This window comes from Oncorhynchus tshawytscha, linkage group LG20, assembly GCF_018296145.1.
Source record: "Oncorhynchus tshawytscha isolate Ot180627B linkage group LG20, Otsh_v2.0, whole genome shotgun sequence".
NCBI lineage: Eukaryota > Metazoa > Chordata > Actinopteri > Salmoniformes > Salmonidae > Oncorhynchus > Oncorhynchus tshawytscha.
In genome coordinates, this window is record NC_056448.1 from 18,997,171 (window position 1) to 19,013,627 (window position 16,457).

A 16,457-nucleotide genomic window follows, 5' to 3' on the forward strand; every position below is an offset into this window, starting at 1 on the left:
AAAGTAGTTTTGAATGCATTTTATTGAAGGGAAACAATAACAGTCTTGAACTTTTTTGGCAAAATAGTAATATATTCTTGTATACTGTACAATGAGGAATTCAACTACAAAATACTTGTCTTCTCCCATTTTTTAAACCATTGCCCCCAGCCAAAAAGTGCATAAACAACAATAAATAAGATAGATGCAAAACAGAAATCTCCTCCTCTTGCCCACCCCAGCCTCAGGTGGATCAGGACAAGATTCAGACCCCTGAAGAGCTTTCACAAACGCTGCAGAGGCTGCTGTGGGGAGGAGGTGCTCCCTTCAGTGAATGTGTGGGGTTACAAGTGCCTTTCCCAGCTGCTCCAGGAACACCCTCCTCTTGTTCCGCTTATCAGGCATTCAGGTAGGGTTGATCTTGCTCCATATCATGAAGGCATTGTATGAGGACACATCAATTATGTTATGGAAGATGACCAGGGGCCAGCGGGCAGTTATCCTGCTGCAGCTGTAAGTTCAATCACCTTGTCCATGTTGTCCACGCCTCCTTTGTTGTGGTTGTAGTCCAGGATGATAGCTGGCTTCCTGTCCTCACAATCACTGATCTCAGCCATTTTGTGCAGTGTGCTCAGGAGGACCACATTCTTGTTCCTCTTTGGGAGGTAAGAAACTAGAGTGGTGGTGGGGTGAAGGCAAACTTTGATGAGATGGCCTCTCTCCCCCTTGTTGAGAGGAGTGTAGGGTGGAGCTCAGGCTTGTTCTTTCTAACTGTGCCAACCACGGTGATCTTCCTCTTCAGGAGCTGCTGGCTGAGTTCATTAGAGTTGAAGAAATTGTCATGTGATATTGTGCCCCTTCAGTCCATCAGTCACATCAAGCACAGCCCGCATCCCCTGGTTCTTCTCCAGGCCTCCACTGGTCAGCTTCTCTGTGTAGACTTGCGTCTTCCAAGCGTAGATGGATTGTGCGTCACAGGCCACCCACATCTTGATGCGATACTTTGCTTGCTTGCTGGGCATATACTGCCGGAAAGGACAGTGACCTTTTGACAAAGAGATTACTATCAGTATTTAGTATCAGTGTCACAGAAAACAATCACATAAATCAATGATATTACAGCAATACATAATCAAATTAACTGTCAAAATCACTTACATTACAGATATGAAAATAAAAATGTACCTCAATGGAATCAGTTACTCATCCGCTGTTACTTCAGGCCCAAGGTTGTAGAGGTATGGCAGACGCTCCACCCACTTCTCCCAGACCTCTCTTTTGGCCACCAGTTTGTCTCTCACATGTCTTGCAGGTCTTGACTCATGGTTATCAAATCGCAGCACTCTTGAGAAAGTGTGAAAGACTTTCAGTGGCATCATGGCACAAAAATTCACCTTTCCACTCTCTGCATTCCAGAGACTACATGTAGCCTCACCTTGGGACCTATACACACCCACTAAGACTAGCAGCCCTATGTAGGCATGCAGGTCAATCTCATCCATCCTTTTCATCCTTATGCCATGTTGTGCTGCCATCCTGCCCTGGTTGTCATTTGGTGACAAGGACCATGTTATTTTGTTTTTCTTTGACAGAAACTTCTCTCTTTCAGCTTGGGGGATTTCTTCATCTGAAGATGATGCATTGCACTCTGGGTTGTATTCTTCCCCATCTTCTTCTTCAGATACCACCTGCACATCTAAATCATTGTTCTTTTGTTCCTCCTGGACATCTAAAAAAAATCAGATCTAAGACTTGTTGGGCACTGAATTGTGCACTTATTTCTTCAGCAAAGAGAGTACTGGGGGGACTGTCATCAGAAGCACCTTGATAGCCTCTGACTGCATTCCCCATTAGTAAACAATGCTTAAGTAAAAGTAAAGTACTACTTAATATTTTTTGTTGTTGGTATCTGTACTTTACTTCACCACATTCCAAAGAAAATACTGTACCTTTTACTCCATACATTTTTACTGACGCCTGAAAGTACTCATTACATTTTGAATGCTTAGCAGGACAGGAAAATGGTCCAATACACGCACTTGTCAAGAGAAAATCCCTGGTCATCTACTGCCTCTGATCTGGAGGACTCACGAAACAAATTCTTCGTTTGTAAATTATGTCTGAGTGCTGAAGTGTGCCCCTGGCTATCCGTAAATTTAAAAAATGGTGCCGGCCTCCCGGGTGGCGCAGTGGTCTAAGACACCGCATCGCTTGCTGTGCCACCAGAGATTCTGGATTCGAGCCCAGGCTCTGTCGCAGCCGGCCTCAACCGGGAGGCCCATGGGGCAATGCACAATTGGTCCAGCGTCGCCCAGGTTAGGGAGGGTTTGGCCGGCAGGGATATCCTTGTCTCATCACGCACTCGTGACTCCTGTGGTGGGTTGGGTGCAGTGCACGCTGACCAGGTCGCCAGGTGTATAGTGTTTCCTCTGACACATTGGTGCGGCTGGCTTCCGGGTTGGATGTGCATCGTGTCAAGAAGCAGTGCTGCTAGGTTGTGTTTCGGAGGACGCATGGCTCTTGACCTTCGTCTCTCCCGAGTCCGTACGGGAGTTGCAGCGATGAGACAATACTGTAACTACTACCAATTGGATACCACAAAATTGGGGAGAAAAAAGGGGGGTAAAAAAAATGACAATGGTGCCATCTGGTTTGCTTAATAAGGAATTTGAAATTATTTAAACTTTTACTTCTGATACTTAAGTACATTTTATCAATTACATTTACTTTTGATAGTTAAGTATATTTAAAACCAAATACTTTTAGACTTTTACTGGGTAATTTTCTATTAACATATCTTTACTTTTACTCAAGAATGACAATTGGGTACTTTTTTCACCACTGCAATATAGTGCAGGAAATGCAAAAATGCTGAAATTTGTTTTGGTTGAAGTTGAATTGAACAGTATAAAACCATCAGAATGGAGCAAGACTCAATGAAATCACTTAGAATGTATGTGTTGCCACCCTAGGATCACTCACTACCCATAAAGCAAATGTAAAACTTGTATTATTCAAAAACTAAAAATACCTTCATACCATCCTTTTAAAAAATATATATATAAATACCGTGATATAATATTTTGGCCATATTGCCCAGCCCTACCCTGGTGGTTTCTCTGCTGTTAAACATAGTGGCGGTCTTCTTTTTTTTACCCATTAAACAACACAAGGGTTAATATCTGTAAAGCCCATTTTGACTATGTTAACAACAAGATATTGTTGACAAGACGAGGTGGATTTGGAAATAAATTACGTTGGGATAGCTAGCAGCTGAATGAATGCCTCCTAGAATAAATGCTACTAATAGCGAAAACAATATTATTTAGGTAGAGCACAATAGCATTCATAAATGGATGTAACTAACTAGTTAGCTTGTAGGTAGCTAATGATCTGACATAGCTAGTTACTGTTGAAGAAAGTCAGTGTTAGACACCCAAATGTATACAGCTAGCTAGCTATACACTGTTGTTAATCCATACATCGTTTAGTTGTTTGATGTTCCTGACTTTGTTGTTAGCTAGTTGATTCTGGTTTAGCTAGCCATCTTTGACTAAAATATAGGATAACTACTAGCTAGTAACATTATGAGAATTGGGCAGTAAGAAACAGACAATAACGTAACGTTGCTTCAGTTGGAAGGTTATCCCCAAATCGCTATCTAACTAACTAGCAGAAACACTAGCTGGTTGACAGGCTAGCTAGCAAGCTAATGCTACAAGCTTGTTAACTTGCTAGCTACGTAGCTACAATAGTTTGCCTTACCTTCATTTCCCTTTCGGGAGGAGAGTCAGGGTCTTCACTCATTTTGAAATTAACAGCAGATATAATTATTTCAGCTAAAACAGAACTTTACGAAATATACACGGGCTGGTTCTAGCCTTTCCTTTCCACATGAAACGAAATCATACCGCGCTCGAATTTGCGAAATACAATAAGGAAGTGACGCACAAAATTAATCTGCAAGGCAGAATAATCCATCCCAGAGCGATTGGCTTGCTTGTTCAATTCAGACAAGAGTAATCGGCCTAAGACTCACATGTGACGTGACTTCAATGATTTCAAATTTGGAAGTGTAAATCAATGATCCAACATTAAATGATCTCAAAAGGCCTTGGCAGTCAGATTACTGGGGAAAGGTGACTAGAAGAGCGGGACAGGATAACATTACTGTCGATCATAAACCCTAGAGCCGATGGAAAAATGGCGGAATCGGATGATGAAGTGGATTCTGAATACAATTGCTGTAGAATCAAGGAGAATTGAAGTATTACCCAAAAGAATGGAAAACAAAGCAAAGTAGTGTACAGTGATGAGAATGATCCTTCGTATCGAGTACTGTTTCTTAATGAGGAGCAGCTGAGCATAGTACCACTCTTAAATAAACCATTTGAGTTATTCAAACTGGTGGAGAGATTGCTGGGTAAAGTGAAGGTTGTAAGGATCACGAGATGTGGGCTTGTTTTGATTTTTTGTGCTTCTGCGGATCAGAGGGAACGTGCATTGTGTCTTAACCGATTTGACAAGTTTGAAGTGTCGTGTGTGTCAGGCCTCCTCAAGGGGGTTATATCTGACGTCTCGTGGGAAGTCAATTTTGAAGAGATGAAAAATATTCTGGAGTGATTGAAGCATGTCGGATGAATTGTGTGGTGAATGGTGAACAAGTGAAGTATCTATCTGTTCTTTTGTTTTTTGATATGGAGTCTCTCCCGAGTGGCGCAGTGATCTAAGTCATTGCATCTCAGTGCTAGAGGCGTCACTACAGACCCTGGTTTGATTCCAGGCTGTATCACAACCGGCTGTGATTGGGAGTCCCATAGGGTGCCGCACAATTGGCCCAGCATCGTCTGGGTTAGGGTTTGGCTGGGTTAGACTGTCATTGTAAATAAGAATTTGTTCTTAACTGACTTGCCTAGTTAAATATAGGTTATAAAAAATAAAAAATACAGTTAGGGTATATTAACTACAGAGTCAGAGCATTTATCCCAATGCAGTGTGATCATTGTAAAGCTTTTGGTCATGTATCAAGTGTTTGCAGAAGGGATAAGCCGAGATGTCCAAGTTGAAAATATCATATTATGTGTTTTAAAAGTGATAAAAATGTGACATGTTGCAATTGCGTTGCGAACCATGAAGCCACGTCTTTCAAATGCCCCACAAGGGTGAAGGAGAATGAGGTGGCCAAAGTCAGGGTTGAACAGAGCATTTCATATGCAGCAGCCGGGTTGGGTTGGGAGTTTGAATGGTGCACCAGAAGAGTCCATGGTGGTGGATAGGCCTACACTGCAGGCTGCAGGGATGGCCTTTCATCAGCAGGATCCTGACATTTTAAAGGTTTGGACTTTGTGGCCTTTATAGCTATGGTAATTAATGGCTCTGCCAAGGTGGAGAGAAGGTCCAGGAGGATAGAAACCATAGTGGATGCGGCGGAGCGGTTCCTGGGGCTGAAAGATTTCTCAGCGAAGGAGTTACATGGAATATTGGAACAAGCCATACCACCCTCTCGGGTCCTAGAGCCTGAGAAGGGAGATATGGAGAATTAAAAGAAGGAAGAAGTGGGAGTTTTGTTTGTTTTGGTAATGTTGGTGGTGGCAATACACCTTTTTGGGTTGTAGTCCATCATAAAACTCACAGAAGAAGAAGAAGAAGAAGAAGAAGAAGAAGAAATGATCTCAAGCCAAGATGGCGTCGCTGTGAGAGGGACTGTTTTCTCACTTGTCCAAGCAACTTTGAGGGTTAGGTGGTTAACAGTCTAATATTGGCTATCAATGTAGCAAGAAATGAACTAATAACTTGTTTCAGCTACAAAAGAAAATCTAACGGCACTCAAAACGAATTATGTATTATGCAAGGATCCCATTACAATATCAACATTGGTCAATTCCTTTTATGAAGGTTTTACAACTCACAATTTCAGGAAGATGGTTGTGAAAGCTACATTTGCCACATTCAGAATTATATCCCTGTAATTGAGGATGATTTCCACTCAGGTCGCGATTTACCTATGTCAATCGAAGAAACCCAAGAATATATTTAATAATTGGCTACAAAGGGATATTTCTATACTTGGGAGAGGGCTTCTGTCCAAGGCAGAGGGACTGTCTTCGCTTTGCATACCCCTCGTGATCTTTATTTGTAAATCCCTCTACCTGTAAAGAGATCAACAAGACATTTCTTGACTTCACCTGGAAAAATAAGTCTCACAAACTAAAAAAGTCAGTCCTCTCAAATCAAAGATCTGAAGGAAGTCTGGAAGTGTTGGATTTTGTTCACATAAATAACACTTTCAAGATCAATTGGTTGAATAGATGTTTGAATCAATTTGTTATTTCATTCCAAACAATGTTTAATAAATTGGGAGGTCTTCAATTTTGACTGAAAAATAATTACATTCCCGAAAGATTACCCGATAAATTGGCTAGGTTTCACCAGCAAGCTCTAATGTCCTGGAAAATGTGTTTCCGGCACAATTTGTCCCCACATTTTGTGGAATAATTCAGACATACCATAACTGTAAGGAATACATCATTGTTCTACCCTAGCTGGCATGATAATAATATTAACTTTGTTCTTGATGTTTATCAACAACAGGGGTAATATTCTTTCATATAAACAATTTATAACATTGAATGGGTTTCCAATACCTTTCAGAGAGTTTATTTCTGTGATCAAAGCCATTCCTAGTGGTCTAACTACACGAATGAAAACTCATCTTAGTGAGTTTTGCTTTACTGTGGTGATGATCACAGAGTTTATCCAGAACTCAGTTTGGAAGGCGTGGGCGTACTTGAGAAATCTTGTAGCAAATACATAAGACACATTTTGCATTCACAGAATCAATTTACACCTGGAGGAAAACATTTCTGGAACATGCTTATTCCTGACATTGTCTGGAAAAAAAGCTTTCTTGATCCCTTACAAATATTGTATACCAAACAAATTTAAGGATGTGCACTTTAAGATTCTACATAAGATATATCCTTGTAATTCTTTGTCCAAATTTGTTGATATTGATGATATCTGCATTTTCGGTGAAAATCTGACTCACTTGTTCTATGAATGTAAATCTGTGATAGATTTTTGGAAAAACCTTGCAGAATACTTATTTACCTTTCTGAACACTACCCATGTTTTTTTTATTGTTGTTGCCAAATACTTTATACATAAACAATGATTACAGAATTCCATACCAAATATTTTTTATTGAATTTAACAATTTTGTAAAGACTTATCCAGAGTGAATAACAAAAATAATAACATATTCCTGAATCATTATAATGAGATGTTTTTCTGAGTGAATACAATTGCACTGGAATTATCATATTTTAAAAAAATGTTTTAATATATATTTCTATATATGTATGTATTCAGTATAATGTTTTGATGTAGGGATGTAAAGTTGTTGATAATTTTGTATAATGAATACAAAATAATCTGTGGTCCAAATCAGACAGGAGCTTCTGATGGAGCAAACCAACCTTGAGTCTGTAAGAGCCAGAAAAACAATCCACATATATTGGTAGAAGGATGGAAGTTACAGATAAAATGCTGTTAGTGTCACACCCTGATCTGTTTCACCTGTCCTTGTGATTGTCTCCATTCCCTCCAGGTATCGCTTGTTTTCCCCAGTGTATTTATCCCTGTGTTTCCTGTCTCTCTGTGCCAGTTCGTCTTGTATTTCTACCAGTGTGGTTTTCCTGTGCGCCTGCCTTTTCTCTTTTTGCTAGTCCTCCCAGTTTTGACCCTTGCCTGTTTCTGGACTCTGTACCCACCTGCCTGACTATTCTGCCTGCCTTGACCTCGAGCCTGCCTTCCACTCTGTACCTCCTGGATTCTGAACTGGTTTTGACCTTTTGTCTGTCCACGACCATTCTCTTGCCTACCCCTTTTTGGATCAATAAATCAAATCAAATCAAATCAAATCAAATCAAATTTTATTTGTCACATACACATGGTTAGCAGATGTTAATGCGAGTGTAGCGAAATGCTTGTGCTTCTAGTTCCGACAATGCAGTAATAACGAACAAGTAATCTAACTAACAATTCCAAAAAAACTACTGTCTTATACACAGTGTAAGGGGATAAAGAATATGTACATAAGGATATATGAATGAGTGATGGTACAGAGCAGCATAGGCAAGATACAGTAGATGATATCGAGTACAGTATATACATATGAGATAAGTATGTAAACCAAGTGGCATAGTTAAAGTGGCTAGTGATACATGTATTACATAAGGATGCAGTCGATGATATAGAGTACAGTATCAACGTATGCATATGAGATGAACAATGTAGGGTAAGTAACATTATATAAGGTAGCATTGTTTAAAGTGGCTAGTGATATATTTACATCATTTCCCATCAATTCCCATGATTAAAGTGGCTGGAGTAGAGTCAGTGTCATTGACAGTGTGTTGGCAGTAGCCACTCAATGTTAGTGGTGGCTGTTTAACAGTCTGATGGCCTTGAGATAGAAGCTGTTTTTCAGTCTCTCGGTCCCAGCTTTGATGCACCTGTACTGACCTCGCCTTCTGGATGACAGCGGGGTGAACAGGCAGTGGCTCGGGTGGTTGATGTCCTTGATGATCTTTATGGCCTTCCTGTAGCATCGGGTGGTGTAGGTGTCCTGGAGGGCAGGTAGTTTGCCCCCGGTGATGCGTTGTGCAGACCTCACTACCCTCTGGAGAGCCTTACGGTTGAGGGCGGTGCAGTTGCCATACCAGGCGGTGATACAGCCCGCCAGGATGCTCTCGATTGTGCATCTGTAGAAGTTTGTGAGTGCTTTTGGTGACAAGCCGAATTTCTTCAGCCTCCTGAGGTTGAAGAGGCGCTGCTGCGCCTTCCTCACGATGCTGTCTGTGTGAGTGGACCAATTCAGTTTGTCTGTGATGTGTATGCCGAGGAACTTAAAACTTGCTACCCTCTCCACTACTGTTCCATCGATGTGGATGGGGGTGTTCCCTCTGCTGTTTCCTGAAGTCCACAATCATCTCCTTAGTTTTGTTGACGTTGAGTGTGAGGTTATTTTCCTGACACCACACTCCGAGGGCCCTCACCTCCTCCCTGTAGGCCGTCTCGTCGTTGTTGGTAATCAAGCCTACCACTGTTGTGTCGTCCGCAAACTTGATGATTGAGTTGGAGGCGTGCATGGCCACGCAGTCGTGGGTGAACAGGGAGTACAGGAGAGGGCTCAGAACGCACCCTTGTGGGGCCCCAGTGTTGAGGATCAGCGGGGAGGAGATGTTGTTGCCTACCCTCACCACCTGGGGGCGGCCCGTCAGGAAGTCCAGTACCCAGTTGCACAGGGCGGGGTCGAGACCCAGGGTCTCGAGCTTGATGACGAGCTTGGAGGGTACTATGGTGTTGAATGCCGAGCTGTAGTCGATGAACAGCATTCTCACATAGGTATTCCTCTTGTCCAGATGGGTTAGGGCAGTGTGCAGTGTGGTTGAGATTGCATCGTCTGTGGACCTATTTGGGCGGTAAGCAAATTGGAGTGGGTCAAGGGTGTCAGGTAGGGTGGAGGTGATATGGTCCTTGACTAGTCTCTCAAAGCACTTCATGATGACGGATGTGAGTGCTACGGGGCGGTAGTCGTTTAGCTCAGTTACCTTAGCTTTCTTGGGAACAGGAACAATGGTGGCCCTCTTGAAGCATGTGGGAACAGCAGACTGGTATAGGGATTGATTGAATATGTCCGTAAACACACCGGCCAGCTGGTCTGCGCATGCTCTGAGGGCGCGGCTGGGGATGCCGTCTGGGCCTGCAGCCTTGCGAGGGTTAACACGTTTAAATGTCTTACTCACTTCGGCTGCAGTGAAGGAGAGACCGCATGTTTCCGTTGCAGGCCGTAAACATCTAAGACTCCAACCATCTGCCTCCTGTGTCTGCATCTGGGTCTCGCCTTGTGCCCTGATAGTACGTACTGGCCATGACAGACCCAGCAGACTTGGACTAGCTCTGCCACGCTGTCTCCCTGCAGGGAGCCACTATTGGCAGGCATGAGGAGCTACTACAGGACCTGTTGGAAGGGCTTAATTCCCTGACGGAATGCCACGACCAAGGGTTTAAGGGTACCATGGAGCTAATTATGGAGTTAACTCATAGGCTGTCTGCCATCCCTGAGAATCCCCAATCTCCCGGTACATTTTTTTCCTTTTAGCGGTGAGTTGGTACAGCCTACACCGGTTCCCCAAGAACCCTGCTTACCTCCTCCGGAGAGACATTCTGGGAATTTTGGTACCTGTCAGGGTTTTCTTTCTCAGTGCTCTCTTATTTTTGAGTTACAGCTATCTTCATTCCCTTCGGACCGATTGAAGATAGCGTATATTATTACGCTAATGTCGGGAAGGGTGCTCTCCTGGGCCATGGCTTTTTGGGAGCAATAATCCACCCTTTGTCGTCATCTGGAGGAATTCATGGCAGAGGTGAGAAAGGTATTTGATTCTCCGGTATCCGGAAAGGAGGTTGCCAGTAAGCTTCTTAAATTACGTCAAAACTCCCGTAGTGTGGCAGACTAAATGGTTGATTTTCGTATGTTGGCCGCCTAGAGTGCCTGGAACCCGGAGTCTCTTTCGATACCTTTCTTCACAGACTATCTGAGGTGGTTAAAGATGAGCTAGCTGCTCGGGAATTACCGGTGGACCTCGACTCCCTCATCGCTCTCACCATTAGAATTGATGGACGTCTAAGGGAACGCTAGAGTGAGAAGAAGTCTGGCCTCGGGCACACTCGTTCATTCGCTAGGGCTGGCTCACCTTCGAAGAAATCCAGAAGTTTCCAAAGGCAGTTTTTCTGAAAGGATCCGACGACACCTGAGTCCCCTCGTGAATCATCATCGACGGGTGAGTTGGATACTCCTGAGTCAATGCAAATGGGAAGAGCTCGGTTATCGGTTAGGGAACGCTCACGAAGGTTGAGTTCTAACTGTTGTCTGTACTGTGGTGAGGCATGACATTATATAGCTAACTGCCCTATTAGGAAACCTCTGTATCTGGTCGGTACAAGTACTCTGGTTAGCCAGACTGGGAATTCCTTAATTCCTATCACCCACACCTTTATTTGTGCTTTTGCTGTGAGGAGACCAATCTAAGTCTCTCCGAGTGCTCATTAACTCTGGGGCTGATGAACGTTTTATGGATGCTACCATGGTTTCTGAATTGGGTATTCCCACTCAAGCTCTCTCTGTCCCCATGAATGCAAGGGCACTGGATGGCCGTTCTATTGGAAGAGTCACCCATAGCACTGTGCCCATTCATATTTGGGTATCAAGAAACCATAGTGAGACTATACAGCTCCTCCTCATCGATTTACCCCATGTTCCTGTGGTTTTGGGATTTTCTTGGCTCCAGAAACAATCCTATTATTGACTGGACCACGGGCTCCATCCAGGGTTGGAGTCCGTTTCGTTATTCTCATTGCCTTAAAACGGCACACAGCTGTCCTTGAGATGTTCCCCTCAGGACCTGAGCAAAGCCAGTACCATGACCTCCTCGAGGCACGGCCTACTTCTTTTCCTCTGCACCGTCCTTATGATTGTGCCATTGATCTCATCCCAGGTACCACACCACCTCGTTGTCGTCTATATTCTCTATCCGGCCCAGAGACCAAGGCCATGGAGGTGTATGTTGAGGAATCTCTGGCTACTGGAGGCATCCGTCCGTCTGCATCTCCTGCCAGTGCATGGTTTTTCTTTGTGGAGAAGAAGTACAAGACCCTGCGTCCGTGCATTGACTACAGGGGTCTTAATGATATAAAGATCTAGAATCCTTATCCCCTACCACTCCTCGGCCTTCGAACATCTCCAGGGAGCCACCATTTTTTCCAAACTGGACCTTCGGAATGCCTACCACTTGGTTCGGATACGCAAAGGAGATGAGTGGAAGACAGCCTTTAATACAGCCAGTGGACATTATGAGTACCAGGTCATGCCGTTTGGACTCACCAATGCCCCACTGTTTTTCAGGCTCTGGTAAACAATGTGCTCCAGGACATGCAAAACCGTTTCGTGGTCGTTTACCTGGACAACATCCAGTTTTTTTCCCAGTCTGCCCAAGATCACGTTCTTCATGTCAGAGAAGTCCTTCAGTGTCTCCTGGAGAACCAATTGTTTGTGAAGGATGAGAAATGTGAGTTTCACCGCTCAACAATCTCCTTTCTGGGATATGTCATCGCGGATGGGAATGTCCAAATGGATCAGGATAAAGTGAAAGCGGTGGTGGGGGGGCCTCAGCCTACGTCCAGGGTGCAGTTGCAACATTTCCTGGGGTTCGCTAATTTCTACCGCCTTTTCATTCGGGACGATAGCCCTCTGGCGGCCTCCCTCTCAGCACTCACCTCTCCCAAAGTTCCGTTCACATGGTCTCCAGCGGTTGATAAAACCTTCGTGGACCTGCAACATCGGTTCACCACAGCACCCATCTTTGTCCATCCGGATCCATCCCGTCAATTTGTGGTAGAGATTGATGCTTCTGATGTTGAAGTGGGGGCCATCCTGTCCCAGTGATCTGCACAGGACCAGAAGCTCCATCCTTGTGCCTTCCTGTCTCATCGTCTCAGTCCGGCAGAGAGGAACTATGACATTGACAACAGAGAACTCCTGGCTGTCAAGTTGGCACTGGAGGAGTGGAGGCATTCGCTAGAAGGAGCAAAACAGCCCTTCGTGGTCTGGACCGACCATAAAACTTTGGAATATCTCCGTTCAACCAAGCGCCTTAACTCCAGGCAGGCCCGGTGGGCTTTGTTTTTCACCAGATTCAACTTCACCATTTCCTACCACCCAGGGTCCAAAAACGTGAAGCCGAATGCCCTCTCCCGCATATACAGTTCCTCTGCCACACCCTCTGTCTCCGAAACTATTCTTCCTACCTCACGCCTTGCTGCTTCAGTGGATTGGGGTATTGAAACCTTGGTTCGCAAGGCCCAACGTTCCCAGCCTGAATCTGAAGGGGGCCCAGCTAAACGGTTATTTGTTCCTAACTCAGTCTGGGTCCTGGAATGGGCTCATTCCTCAAGGCTGACCTGTCATCCAGGTTCCCGTCGTACCTAGCCTTCATCCGACAACGTTTCTGGTGGACCACAATGGTTCCTGATATCTCTGCCTTCGTCACCGCGTGCACAGAGTGTGTGCTCAGAACAAGACTCCACGGCAAGCTCCTTCTGGCCTCCTTCAGCCACTACCTGGTCCCATATTTCTCTGGACTTTGACACTGGGCTCCCTCTGTCTGATGACAACACTGTCATTCTGACGGTAGTGGATCAATTCTCTAAGGTCGCTCACTTCATCCCTCTCCCCAAACTACCCTCTGCCAAGGAGACGGCCCAGCTTATGGTGCAGCACGTCTTCCTGATCCATGGACATGGTCCCGACCGGGGTCCTCAGTTCTGGAAGGCATTCCGGATTTCATCCCCAATCCAACGGCCAGGCGGAGCGAGCCAACCAGGACCTAGAAACCACCCTGAGATGCCTGGTCTCAACCAACCACACTACCTGGAGCCGACAACTGGTCTGGGTGGAGTAAGGCCGGAACACTCTTCCCTGTTCGGTCACAGGACTCTCTCCTTTTGAGTGCTTTTTGGGGTATCAACCTCCACTCTTCCCGGAACAAGAGCAGGAGGTCAGCGTACCCTCGGCCCAGATGTTTGTCCGCCGCTGTCGGCGTACCTGGAGAAGAGCTCGGGCGGCAATTCTCAAGACCAACTCCAGGTATCGTCGACAAGCGGACCGTCATCGGACCCCAGCTCCCCGCTACCGCATTGGGAAAAGGGTGTGGCTTTCCACTCGGGACCTGCCCCTTCGGGTGGAGTCCCGCAAACTGTCCCCCTGTTTCATTGGTCCTTTTCCCATCATTAGAGTCCTTAGTTCCACTGCTGTCTGTCTTGTGTTACCCCGTACCCTCCGTATTCACCCTACCTTCCATGCGTCTAGGATTAAGCACGTGTCTCACAGTCCTTTCTCTTCTGTTTGTAGGCCCCTCCCTCCCCCCTGGGTCATCGATGGCCAGCCAGCATATACGGTGAGACGCCTCCTGAGTGTTTGAACACGGGGCAGGGGTTTCCAGTACCTGGTTGACTGGGAGGGTTATGGCCCGGAGGAGAGGTGCTGGGTCCCTGCTAAAGACATCCTAGACCCGGCCCTCATTGTTGTTTTTTTGTAACAGTATTTTTATTGGAATTTCACAATTTTCACCCATATTAAGAGATTCAACAACAGAGACAAAGCACACAGAACAAAAACAAGAAAAACAGCACCCACTTACACATATCTACGTGCATATATATACACATACATATACCCATGCATATACACACACATACGCATACATACATGCACGCACACGCACACATATACACACCCATACATACGTACACCATTTTCCTCTTCCCGCTCGGTGCTTCTCTCACCCCATCACCATCATTGCGTCTCTCAATACATACATTTTAAACAAACTTACAAACAGAAATTAAACAAAAAAGCTCAGTTTAAACCAAGAGGTTAGGTTCCACACATGGAACGTACAGTGTAGTTCTGAAATACATAGATCCCCGCCATTCTAAGAGAATCCTTGCAGCATAATAGCTGATACCTCAGGTTCTAGGTAATTTAGATAAGGTTCCCATACTTTGTAGAACTGGTCTGTTTTAGAATGCAATGTACATGTCAGATATTCCAGAGGCACCCATTCAAATAGTATCTTATGCCAATCTTTAATAGAAGGAACCTTCTATCACTAATCACTAATCCACTGTAAAAGGATGTTTTTCCTCGCTGCGAAGGTAAGGATGTTGTAAAGCCTCCTTTTACCGACAGAAGTAACATTCCTACTAGGGAGACCTAACAGTAAAGAAACTGGGTCCAATTCTAGATCAACCCCTAGGATCTTTTCAATTTCTTGCAGAACACCAGACCAGTATCTTTGTATTTTGGTACATGACCATAAACAATGTGTTAGGGTGCCTGTATCAGTTTTGCATTTAAGACACTGAGGGGAAGAGGAAGTGGGGCTAAAAGCATGTCTGCGATTTGGGGATATATGCAATCTGTGGATTATTCTTAATTGGATTGCTCTAGTACGGTTACATATAGATATTGTTTTTGCATATCTCCAAATGTCCTCCCACATCTCTTCGTCAATAGTAACAGACAATTCTTTCTCCCACACTTGTTTCACCCTCTGTGTGTTGACAACAGAAAAGGACCTTAAAGTATCATAAAACAGACTTACAGACATTTTCCTTTGTGGGAAAAAAAGCATTCTTTCAATGACAGACACATCAGGGTTACCAATTAAGGTGGTGCTCTTCAGAATATAATGTCTTACTTGTAGGAAGCGGAAAAAGTCCCGCTTTGGGAGTCGATATTTCTCGACCATCTGCTCAAATGACAACAAAATCTTATCAGCAAATAAGTCATTTAGCCTGCGTATGCCCTTATTAAGCCATAAGTTAAAGCCAGCATCCAGCAATCCTGGACTGAAATCTGGGTTGTTAAGAATTGGGGTAAGAGCAGAGGTTAGTTTGGACCTTCCCAGGAAGCGTTGAACTGACCTCCATACTTTGAGGGTGTTAAGTGTAACGGGATTATTGCAGTGATCTTCTACAGACTTGAAACTTCTGAAAAATAAAAGACCCTGTAAGGGGTATTTTGAAAGAGAAGTCTCAATGTCTAACCAAATAGAGGAGTCATCATTTGTGATCCAGTCAGAAATATAACAAAGGTGGGCACACCATTGATGGAACCTGATATTGGGCAGGTCCAAGCCGCCCATAGAACTTGGCAGCTGCAATATTGCCATCTTAAGTCTTGGCTTGCGTTTACTCCATATAAAGGAACTTAGCCATCCATTTACATCCTTTATTACCTTATTGGAGAGTAATACTGGGATCATTTGGATTGGGTAAAGTAGTCTAGGTAAAATTTTCATTTTCAAGAGGGATATTCTACCCAACCAAGAAATCGGGAGAGAGTTCCAGCGCTCCAGATCCTGTCTTATTGTATCAAACAAGGGAACAAAATTGGCTTTGTACATTAGCTGGAATTTAGGAGTTACAAATATACCCAGATACATGAAACCTGAGGGAGACCATTTAAAAGGGAAGGGGGGAGAAGTATTAGGTACAGAGTGTAGGCTACCAAGTGGCATAGCCTCTGACTTAGTAAGGTTAATCTTGTAGCCTGAGAATTCGCTGAATAATTCAATAATATTAATAAGAGATGTAATTGAAGTCTCGGGACTAGAGATGAATATCAGGACATCATCAGCATACAAGCTTATTTTATGGTGAACATCACCAATGAGCAGCCCCTGTATAGCAGGCGTTACCCTGATGGCCTCGGCCAGTGGTTCCATAACGAGTGCAAAGAGGAGGGGGGATAAAGGACAGCCCTGTCTGGTACCTCTGTGTATAGAGAAGCTATTTGACCTTAGCCCATTATTAAGGACAGCAGCCTGAGGATCATCATATAAAACTTTCAC

At 44.3% G+C, this 16,457-nt stretch overlaps 1 protein-coding gene across 1 annotated transcript in view; it reads right to left on the minus strand.

Annotated features, from left to right (window-relative positions):
• The window catches only part of nup214 (nucleoporin 214), a 72,585-nt gene extending 68,661 nt beyond the window's left edge, over positions 1 to 3,924 (minus strand). Inside the window, 1 exon segment of the mRNA XM_042302307.1 lies at positions 3,745 to 3,924. Coding sequence (XP_042158241.1) covers positions 3,745 to 3,786 — 42 coding nt within the window. The 5' untranslated portion in view covers positions 3,787 to 3,924.
• Positions 3,925 to 16,457: the final 12,533 nt, after the last annotated feature.